The sequence below is a fragment of the Electrophorus electricus genome, chromosome 13 (assembly GCF_041902795.1).
Source record: "Electrophorus electricus isolate QZ-2024a chromosome 13, ASM4190279v1, whole genome shotgun sequence".
Taxonomy (NCBI): domain Eukaryota; kingdom Metazoa; phylum Chordata; class Actinopteri; order Gymnotiformes; family Gymnotidae; genus Electrophorus; species Electrophorus electricus.
The window spans coordinates 10,607,634-10,619,385 of NC_137509.1; the positions used below are offsets into that span (position 1 = coordinate 10,607,634).

Below are 11,752 nucleotides of genomic sequence, written 5' to 3' on the forward strand. Positions count from 1 at the left end.
AATGGGCTGTTATGGTACAGCTATTATAAGTAAACAGGTTATGAGAGGCATTGCCACGTCTCATAATGTCCACACGGTGTCAGGCTTTTTCTGAGAAGTGCAGGTTTTGTTGATTACATTTCCTGGTATATATCCGAGGATGTAAGGGACTCAGCTATAGCAATTGACCAAATGCTCATTATTGCCTTAAGGCAAGGGTAGTTCAGTGGTTAAATACTACACTAATAGTCAGAAGGTTTCTAGTTCAAGCTCTACCCCTGCCAAGTTGCTCCTGTTGGGCCCCTGAGCAAGGGCTTTAACTCTCCATTGCTCAAAGAGAGTTCTGCCATAGTTGTAAATGACAAAACATTTAAAGGCCACATGTTTTGCATCTGGGCATTCAGGCTCCCAAATGTTGCTCTCCTACTTTAGCAACTAAAACTAGAGATTTATTAACATTGCATTTTTCATGGGCTTTATCAAACTGGTATCAGCTATGGGGGCTGTGGTACGTCAGTTGTTAAGGTGCTTGGCTTGTAATCTGAAGGTTGCTGGTTCAAGCCCCACCACTGCCAAGTTCCCACTGTTGGGCCCCTTAGCAATGCACTTAAGTTGTACTTGGTCATAATTGTAAATTGCTTTGGATAAAAGTGTCAGGTAAATGTTACAACTGTTGTCATAAGGCCAATGAGTGTGAAAGGTGCACTTAGGTAGGTAAGACATTTTTGTGTGTCTTGTGGATAGTTACCAGATTTGCTACTGAACTAAGTGTTAATTGTAGAAAAAATAGCTACTTCTCAAGAGTGGTTTTAATGTAACTAACTTTGTTTAACTCTATTGCCTTACTTACAGTAAAAAAGTATAACTTATGTAACTGTAACATTTTTATTCAACTTCCATAATACTATGTAGTGCAGTTTAGATGTTGGACACAATACTGTGAACCAATCAGCATCAAGAGGCTTAAAATAATCATAGAGGTGTGAATGCATACATATTTTGGGACTGATTAGTTATGGTCTGCTCTAAATTTGTCTCAGATAATGTCATGTCTCAGAGAAGTAACTTGAGTAATGTCATTCAACTAGATTAAGAACTAAAATGCACCTAAAGCATTTTGGCTCCATTACAAAATTGTAACCCCGTTTTAACCCTTTCTTGACGTCAACATTTCTCTTTGATTGGCTAAGTCCAAGGGCTACGTACATAGCAACAACTTTTCTGGCTTCTTGAGAAACGGGACAAAGGAAAACTGTGATTGTATAATTGTTTTGATACATGGACAAAAACACATCTCACTGTATCTGAGCATTTGAAATGACAATGGTAAAATATTGTTTAATGTTTTTCAACAGGGGTATGGGCTTTGGTATCTGGGCATTCAGGCTCCCAAATGTTACTCTCCTACTTTAGCAACTGAAACTAGAGATTTATTAACATTGCATTTTTCATGGGCTTTATCAAACTGGTATCAGCTATGGGGGCTGTGGTAGGTCAGTTGTTAAGGTGCTTGGCTTGTAATCAGAAGATTTCTGGTATAAGTTCCCACTGTTGGGCCCCTGAGCAATGCCCTTAACCCTCAGTTGCTTAAGTTGTACTTGGTCATAATTGTTATTTGCTTTGGATAAACGTGTCAGGTAAATGTTACAACTGTTGTCATAAGGCCATTAAGTGTGAAAGGTGCACTTTATAAATAGGTAAGACATTTTTGTGTGTCTTGTGGATAGTTACCAGATTTGCTACTGAACTAGGTGTTAATTGTAGAAAAAATAGCTACTTCTCAAGAGTGGTTTTAATGTAACTAACTTTGTTTAACTCTATTGCCTTACTTACAGTAAAAAAGTATAGCTTATGTAACTGTAACATTTTTATTCAACTTCCATAATACTATGTAGTGCAGTTTAGATGTTGGACACATAATATTGTGAACCAATCAGCATCAAGAGGCTTAAAATAATCATAGAGGTGTGAATGCATACATATTTTGGGACTGATTAGTTATGGTCTGCTCTAAATTTGTCTCAGATAATGTCATGTCTCAGAGAAGTAACTTGAGTAATGTCATTCAACTAGATTAAGAACTAAAATGCAACTAAAGCATTTTGGCTCCATTACAAAATTGTAACCCCGTTTTAACCCTTTCTTGACGTCAACATTTCTCTTTGATTGGCTAAGTCCAAGGGCTACGTACATAGCAACAACCTTTCTGGCTTCTAGAGAAACGGGACAAAGGAAAACTGTGATTGCATAATTGTTTTGATACATGGACAAAAACACATCTCACTGTATGACAATGGTAAAATATTGTTTAATGTTTTTCAACAGGGGTATGGGCTTTGGCATGTAAAGATTCAGGGTTCCACCCTGCAGTGTACATTTTTTAATTTAATGTAGTGTAAAATGCACTATTTGAATAAACCTGACATGGAAAAAATTATTCAGGGACTCATTATCGAAACATTGGGGGTTAAACCCGGAAGCCCATTCTTAATGACACCCCTGTTCTACATTAACTGTAATTTAGAGGAAATGCTAGAAAGCAAGAAAAGATCACATATTGTCAGGTTCATCAGCTCTAAGTGGGTATGTGAGTGTACTGAAGACCTTAACCTCCAGTCCCATCTCACCATGACTCCAGGGGTCATGTTTTATCTGAGACTGAGTCAAGTTACTGGGGCAAATTAAGTTATGTGGTTAAGGGTGAAGCATGCTAGCCTACTCATAAATTGTTTCCATCTGATTCACATGAGTAGGTTATGTCTCTTTTCCAGTTATTGCTCACTGATACACATATTTGTGAGGGTAGCTGAACTGTATGAACAAGTGTTTCATTTGGTTGTGTTCATGTTCTCACACAAAATTCACTGTAAAGTAGAATAAAAATGGACATATACACATTCACACACATATTCACACACACATTCACACACACATTCACTTGCTGTACTGTCTTATCCCTGGAAGTGGTTATTTGGGCTCTCCTGAGCACTAAGTATATTCTGAACGTAAGTTTATTTGCCATCCCCCAGTGGACATCAGACAACAAGTACAAGTTATCTTAATCCACTAGCCCAGTTCCTTTAATCGATCACACTAGAAAACAGATTAGTCTCTTTTTCTTAATGCGAGTGAAATGGGACTGGTTTATCTCCTAGAACAAGACTGGGTGTGCTAATTTTAGGTTGTGTGTGATATTCTATGAGAAATTAAGATTTTCCTTTAAAATATTCATAGCCATAAAGTTCCCAAAGAGAATTATTTTCTCAGTATTGTAATCCATCCCTACTCTTCCCATAAACCAGTCCTATCACCAAGTCCAAGCACTCATCTCACTCTTGCATTATTCTGTCATCTGTTTTTTCTCTTATATCCTCTTCTCTTTGTCTGCATATATGGTACTAGTCATAAGTGAACTCTCATAGTGGACGTCCAGTTACTGCAGATTCCAAAAGCAGTTATCAGTAAAAAGCAGGTAAGCCCCTGTGAGAGAGAGAGAGGGGGAGAGAGCGAGAGAGAGAGAGAAAGAAAGAGAGAGAGAGAGAGAGAGAGAGAGGGCTAGCTACAATGCAAACTGAGAAATGAAAGAGAGAGAGAGAGTGACAGAGAGAGAGAGAGAGAGCGAGAGAGAGAGAGAGAGAGAGAAGTAGTTGAAAGGTATTGTTGTATATATTTATAGTGATCACTCAATCTGTTATTTTGTCACCCCCTCCCCTAAGCATTTGTTTATAAGTAATCATCAACATGGGTTCTTGTAGTGCAAGTGATATGACACCATTTGCCATTCGTGTCCCTCTGGCAGCCCGCACACAACGCCAAATGTTAGGGGCCTCCATGAACCTGTTAATTGGGCATAATGAAAGCAAACAGACCCCAGGGCTCCAGGGAAGACGTATCACTCAGCACTCATCACCTGAGCCTCTCCACAGCCCCCACTGATACTATGAGCTCATCAGCTATTCAGCTGAAGTGTAGCAGTTTGCATGCTTGCCTCAAAGTCTTATTATATCCTCCTTATCAAACTAAATCATAGTCTGCCAAGACTGGCTTTAAGAGTAAGTAATGGGTTATTAGTCACTTTAACACTTTACAAATAGTGGTAGAAGGATTGGAATATAACATTCATAGACATGCTAACAATTTGTAGTTTATAAAATAAATATATAGTTAAAACTACCTCATCATTTTGTCTCAAGCCTGCTCTTGATTTATCTCACACACTTTGTCTGTGTGTTTTCACAGTATACATTTGCTGTGGTTATAATTTTTGATTAAAAGACAAGTTTATTCGAGTTGTCGTTTGTGGTTTCATCACTTCTTATTCTTTATGGAGATTCACATTTTCAGTTTCAGGCCACACGCATCCACTATTCTTATCTCACATTTTCGTATCTCAAAATGTGTGGGTGAGACATTTACTTGTAATAGTGTCGATAAAATACGTCTTCCTTCCACTGAGCTGTATTTAAAGCTGTGTTTTTAGCAGTGCTTAACTGTCCAATTCTTCAGTATCTATATTTTAATGAGCAGAAGATAATATTGTCACAGAACAACTTATTCAAATCCACCATTTGTCCTATTTGACTGTGATATCAAAATAATGATAAAAGGCAGCATATTTAGTACAAACATTTCAGACCATAAAAGGTACAACTGTCCTGGAAGTTGTTAACAGTTTTCTTACATGAAACAGAATTAGCCAACTACCCAAACTAAATTTAAATTAGATCATTAAAATTAGATAATTAAAAATCAGATAGAAACATGCTTATTTTCTCAGCTATATTGGTAAGTATAATTTAAACTTCTGCGACCTGATCACTGGGGAAGTCTCATTTTCGTGGTTTCGTGTTGTGTCTAGATCTGTAGACACAACACTTTCAAAATACATAAGATGCATCAGTGCATCTCTAAATAATGCTTCTGTCATATTGGTTAATAATTGATTTATTCATCCTCTAAACCTGCTTAATCTAGTTCAGGGTCGTGGAGGTGCCAAAGCCTATCTGGGAAGCATAGGGCTGGAACCAACCCCAGATAAGGTGACAATCCATCACAAGTCAAATGCACACACAAACAGACACACATGAGTCCATAAACACATACTAAAACACATGCAAGCCCTCTGAAATGGGAATTCATAAATTATAGGACCCAGATATAGATTTATCTTCATCTGAGGTCACTGTGCTGGTTGCAAAGTGTCAAGGACACACAAGTCATATGTTTGACAAACACATGCTGATCACGCTGAGACTCCAGGCTTATAGAAACCTAAGACTCTTGGAAAAAATAAACTGTATATTACCCGCAAAGTATCTTTGACTCTGAGACATTTGAACTTTAGTATAACTGAGTTTAGTTTCAAAGTTCTGCTATTTTTAGGAGAAAAATGCATTACTATTAGGAAATATGCCATTGAAAATCACCACCTGCTATTATTGAAGCTGGGTATAGATTTGCTTCTCATAGGACATGATTTGATTGTGATCATTAATTGATAGCATAAGATTTCATATATCAAACGTAACACATTGCCAAAGAATAAATGCTAAGTTTTGCCTGGTGCAAAAGAATAAATACTAAGCTTTGTTTACTGTACTCGCTACACTGTAGCACTCCTGTATGTCTCAAAGTGTTTTTGACATACAGGAGTCAGTGTTAAAGCTGTATCTAAACTTATGTGAGCTTCTGTTGTCATGAAGTAATTTTACTGTGTTTCAGTATACACTGTATCATTGTATCATATATGCATTATGTATAGGAAATATGGCAGTAAGTTGTGACAGCTGCAACTGATCTTAAACTGAGATGTATACTTACAGATAAAGGAAAATTTTTAACTGTTGTGCAGTGATTTCCACAATTTCTTCATTCTTTTATTACATGAATAATCTAGTAATGGATATTGCAAAGCCTATGTTGATCCAGAATTAAAATTGATGACTCAGAGGTAAATTAGTGTAATCAATCCGGAGTTTTAAGCACTATATTAAGATGAGATAAACCATCAGCTGACAGCTTGGGTCCTTGCAGAATGAAAAGATTATTTAGATGAAAAGAGGAATATGTTACATGAACACACCCACAAATACATAGCCACAAACACACAGAAGCTGAGGAAAAACCTGAATGAAGACATAATTAGACGTAATTCCCTGTTATTTACTTTGTTAACATTCATTCATAGACAAAATCCTGGAGCAAAAAAACAAAAAAAAAGCTTCCAGTATAAAAACGCTTCTTAAAAAATGCCATCTTAGTCTTTATCTGAGCTTTTATAGAAAGCCACATCATATTTATACATCTGGTATTCATATCATAAATAATTAGTAACATAAATAATATCATAAATAATTAGCTCCGTTTCTGAGAAAAGATGAACACCAATCATATCAGCTTTTATAACATGCACTTCCTTATGCTTTGTTTCCGTTTTGTTTCATTCTTCCTTTCTTTCCCTTCGATGTTATATTACCCAAGATCTTAACCACATAGCACAGACTTTGTGATGTGAAGGTCACATATTCAGGGTGATGCTGAACGCCTAAGTATCTCCTCTCATGAGACAACTCATGGCTTGAATTTATGAGCACAGCTGTGTGGTGTATGCCACACTTATATCGAGTTTACGCTTAGCTGTTTGAAATGGCTGCCCTTTCAATCCACATGTTCATTCTAAGAAGGAGCACAATGATAATGTGTGTCCATGAAAGAAAATCAAGAACAGTATGTTCTTGAATCTAACCTGTACTGGCTAGGAGGTATTCTATGAGAAAATGACAAAGCACGTTTGTAAGTCGCTCTGGATAATAGCATTGTAAATGTCGTAAAGTCATAAATGTAAATGTTACATATTTTTGTGTTGTTGCAAATATACACTTTTGGGTAGCTCAACCCATATAATGTAGTGGGAATGGAATGGTATTGATGGAGAAAAACAGACAACAAAAGACTGAGTGTAATGGTGGTAATGGAATTTAAGAGAATGTCAAAGTGGACATTTGTGAGCTCCACTAGATCAGAGTCCCACACAGCCATTGTAAGTAAATGTCAAATGCCAGTGCACATAAGTACACTTCAATTTTAACATGATAATGGATTAAATTATTTCACTCAAAAATATTACGTTTGCAAAATATTTTTGATAGCAACTTTGCAAACCTGTTCATCCCTGCAATTAATTACAGTTGGAATGGCTATATTTACCACACCAAGCTAGTCAAAATGGCAGGTCAGATAATGTACGTTTATCAACATTTCTGTAAGCTGCAGAGACCAGGCTTGGCTGTTGGCCAGTGCATTATCACTGCCATTATGGACATTATATGACACCTGCACTGCATCCGTTGTGTCTCTCTAATATCACTGCCATTATAGACATTATATGCCATCTGCACTGCATCCTTTGTGTCTCTCTAATATCACTGCCATTATAGACATTATATGACACCTGCACTGCATCCTTTGTGTCTCTCTAATATCACTGCCATTATAGACATTATATGACACCTGCACTGCATCCGTTGTGTCTCTCTAATATCACTGCCATTATAGACATTATATGACACCTGCACTGCAGCCTTTGTGTCTCTCTAATATCACTGCCATTATAGACATTATATGACACCTGCACTGCATCCGTTGTGTCTCTCTAATATCACTGCCATTATAGACATTATATGACACCTGCACTGCATCCTTTGTGTCTCTCTAATATCACTGCCATTATAGACATTATATGACAGCTGCACTGCATCCGTTGTGTCTCTCTTATATCACTGCCATTATAGACATTATATGACACCTGCACTGCAGCCTTTGTGTCTCTCTAATATCACTGCCATTATAGACATTATATGACACCTGCACTGCATCCGTTGTGTCTCTCTAATATCACTGCCATTATAGACATTATATGACACCTGCACTGCATCCTTTGTGTCTCTCTAATATCACTGCCATTATAGACATTATATGACACCTGCACTGCATCCTTTGTGTCTCTCTAATATCACTGCCATTATAGACATTATATGACACCTGCACTGCATCCGTTGTGTCTCTCTTATATCACTGCCATTATAGACATTATATGACACCTGCACTGCATCCTTTGTGTCTCTCTAATATCACTGCCATTATAGACATTATATGACACCTGCACTGCATCCGTTGTGTCTCTCTTATATCACTGCCATTATAGACATTATATGACACCTGCACTGCATCCTTTGTGTCTCTCTAATATCACTGCCATTATAGACATTATATGACACCTGCACTGCATCCTTTGTGTCTCTCTAATATCACTGCCATTATAGACATTATATGACACCTGCACTGCATCCTTTGTGTCTCTCTAATATCACTGCCATTATAGACATTATATGACACCTGCACTGCATCCGTTGTGTCTCTCTTATATCACTGCCTAAGAGCAGGGAACTGTGGGATGTGAAGGATTGCACCACTTGCTCAAAAAGTGATGGCTGCTGACCAAGACAGTAGAAGAGAAGCTTTGTTAGTGGCAGAAATGAAGTCATGCAGGAGAAAAAGTGACTGAGGGTTAGAACAACAAAGTCTTTTATCCTTTGATCCTACATACATCATAGAGGAGCAGGGGGTGCACCAGTCTGCTACTGGAACTGCTGGAGAGCACCATCCCACTCACCGTCATTAATGAAAGAAAGGTTAGGGACACAGTGTCCTCAATCCCCTTAATATAAGTTAATTCTGCACTTGAATATGTGCAGAATTACTCAGTATTATTATAGTTATATAGATAACTAATTAATAACAGCTAAATAATTAACACTGGAATTCAAGATGGTGGGTTTCATCTTATAATATCCCACTAATACGTGTATTATATGAATATGGGCTAGCACATAATATTACAGTACTTTGCCTTTTTGATACTGCAGAGAGAGAAATTATGGCACTGAATTTAATTAGAAATGAGAAGCATAAATGAGGAATAAAACAAGAAGCAAGCCCCAGTGTCTTCCTCTTATGAGGTCCAGGGAGTGTAAACAGACACAGGTAGTAATGATCTAAACCCAAGGTTTGTACCAAGATTATGTCTGTCTGAAACAATGCCCCTAAAGGTTGTTACACAAAGCATAAAAGAAACTGTATTAGAGATTATACATTAATTTAAATTGAACATCCACATCTTATACAGAGACTAGTTTATTCAAAGCACCCTGACATTTGTGCTGAAAGAAACAGGAAGAACGTGCGCTTACCCTTGCAAAACCAAAGCACCTTCACTGTGAATGATCAGAGCATCAGCATCTCTCCATGTGACATTTCCAAGCTAACTGTGTTAATCCCCTAGGGTGAGCTTTCAGTAGAAAGAATCTGTTCCCTTTCTCCTTATTGATATTGAGGTAACATCAAGCAAAGCCTGACTATAGTACTAATCATGTATTATAATATAAAAAAACGATGTCAAATAGACTGAAATACTGAGCTTCGTGTTAGCTGAACTAATGAAGGTGTGCTAAGACATGGTACTTTTCATAAAAAATGAACTATGTTGCAATTACACAACAGAACATTCTTTAACTTTTATCTCAGACTCATGTTGCATTAGTTTAATACTGCACATAGAAGCCCCTATTTTATGTTGATTTAGAACCAAGTTCCCTTACAAAAACTCAACTGACAGCTATTATATAAGAAACAACTAAAATTGTCTTACAGTTTCTTACCTATTATAGACATCAGGTCTGGCTACAAGTGCCAGGGTGTTGATTGCTTTGTTTGTGCTATTACTGATGACAGTGTTCGACACTCCATACTTGGTGTTAAACTTCTCATTGCCTTTTAGCATTTCTTCTGTTACGAGATGTCTGTGGAGTGGTCGGATGTAACCGGCCAGTCAGTCCACTTGCTCCCTTTTTCCTTGGTCTCAACAAAGACTCATGTGAAGGCTCTCAAAATCTGCAGAGACCAGACAACTCCCAAAATAGGACAACCAGAACTTTCCAAAAAGGACAACTATATTATGAAAAACTTCTGAAAAGCTGAGCGTGTAAAAGAGTGAAAATTCAGTGTCTGTCAGTTATTTATTCCCATTAGGGACAAAAGTGAACTAATAGTCGTCTTGGTGATTTCAGCAATAAAATGTAATGCAATCATCCGTTTGTACCTGCCGAGGAGAAGAGGTATTGATGTGGCGAGATATCCAGGGAGCAAAATGTGTTTCCAAAGAATAGTAGCAAATCTGTAGCAAATCAGTAGTAAATCTAAATCTAAAAACAAGTATAAATCTAGAAGTCTGAGGATTGAATTGCACATTAATGATCCAAAAATTACCTCCTTCAGGCAACTATCATACATAGATTCTCATAAGTGGTCAGAAGTAACAAAGTGTTCCCATTCTTTCTCCACTAATCTGGCAACTATTTGAGTGTCCCATTGCAGAAAATGGTTTTGTAGAAATTATTTCCCTTCAGTAATCCACATGTCTGTCTGAGCAGTGGGAGTCCTGACAGCATTTCCATGACATGTAGGCCAGTCACCCAGAGTAGTGAACTCATAGAAGAGTCACATGCCAAATGTCTGCAGAGTGAAGGCAGGCAGGCAGAGAGAGAGAGAGAGAGAGAGAGAGAGAGAGAGAGAGAGAGAGAGAGAGAGAGAGAGAGAGAGAGAGAGAGAGAGAGAGAGAGAGAGAAAAGCAGGACATTGATAGGGATACACTCTCTCACCATGTTTTTTACTGCTCTACTGGCACCATGCCTGTAGCTATTTATGAGGTCACCAAAGCCCCTGTAATTTTTAGAACTAAAAATAAAATTTGAACCTAAATGCAAATGAATAATAAAAAATAATAAGTGGATGACAACTTCTCCAAGATGAATGCATGTTTAATTCACTTTAGACTTGATATTTACTGTCCGCCAGAGGTGGGTAGTAACGGTGGTAATGCTTTGCTTCAGTAAATTAGACAACTGGACAGTAGATCGACATAATGAGCAACTACCAGTCACATTTTCCAGCGTGGGAGTCAAATGATTACATTTATGAAAAGTAGGTCCCAATATATCATTAAAAAAAATTATTTTCTGTGAAACCGGTGCTCTCTACTAACATGCATTATCAATATGGAAGTAAACTGTGGTCCGATATCAACGTTTTCACACTTGTATCCATACCCAGGACAGATTCTAGGCTTATTATAGCTGGTTTGCTTTCAAGCACAAGTACTCTATACGAACGTACATCGATTGCACAATTCCACACGTCGCCATTCTGCGTGTAGACTCGGAAAGTGGTAGGAAGTAGATTCAATATGCTGCTTTTTAATATTTTTGCTTGGATGCAAACACTCAGGCGGCAAGGCACAGCGCCTTGGGATGCAAGGAATTTCACCCTGAAGAAACACGTGCAAACAAGGAGCCGTTCTCGTATGAGAAGATTTTTGTTGCATTGTACGTGCCAGATTGTTTTCCTGTAAAACATACTCTACACTGCTATGCAAAAATTCTAGGTACCTGAAGAAAAAAAAAAGAATTTAAAACTATTTGGTTAGTAAACGTTTATTTACTCGGAAAATACTTGGAAAGTAACGCGATAAATCGAAACAATCTCATTACAAAATGAACCTAACCAGCCGGTCTGACTGATCGGTCGCCTAATTGCAATGTAAATTTAATTAATTTCAAAATGTCTAGTAAGTGACCTCGGGCAAGAGTTTGGAATATTCCCTGAAACTGTACTAATCACAAAGTGATCACAAAATCCAATGTGATGCTTGTGACTTATG

The 11,752-nt window shown here is 37.6% G+C and overlaps 1 protein-coding gene across 6 annotated transcripts in view; it reads right to left on the bottom strand.

The window, feature by feature from the left end:
• The window catches only part of znf638 (zinc finger protein 638), a 29,490-nt gene extending 18,948 nt beyond the window's left edge, over positions 1–10,542 (bottom strand). For 4 of the 6 annotated variants that reach the window (XM_081725465.1, XM_081725466.1, XM_081725468.1 and 1 more), the window contains exon 1: positions 10,136–10,542. In XM_081725465.1, coding sequence (XP_081581591.1) covers positions 10,136–10,326 — 191 coding nt within the window. In that variant the 5' untranslated portion in view covers positions 10,327–10,542. Of the gene's footprint in view, positions 1–9,695 lie in introns of all 6 variants that reach the window. The other 2 variants (XM_081725467.1, XM_081725470.1) reach the window with 2 other exon arrangements.
• Positions 10,543–11,752: the final 1,210 nt, after the last annotated feature.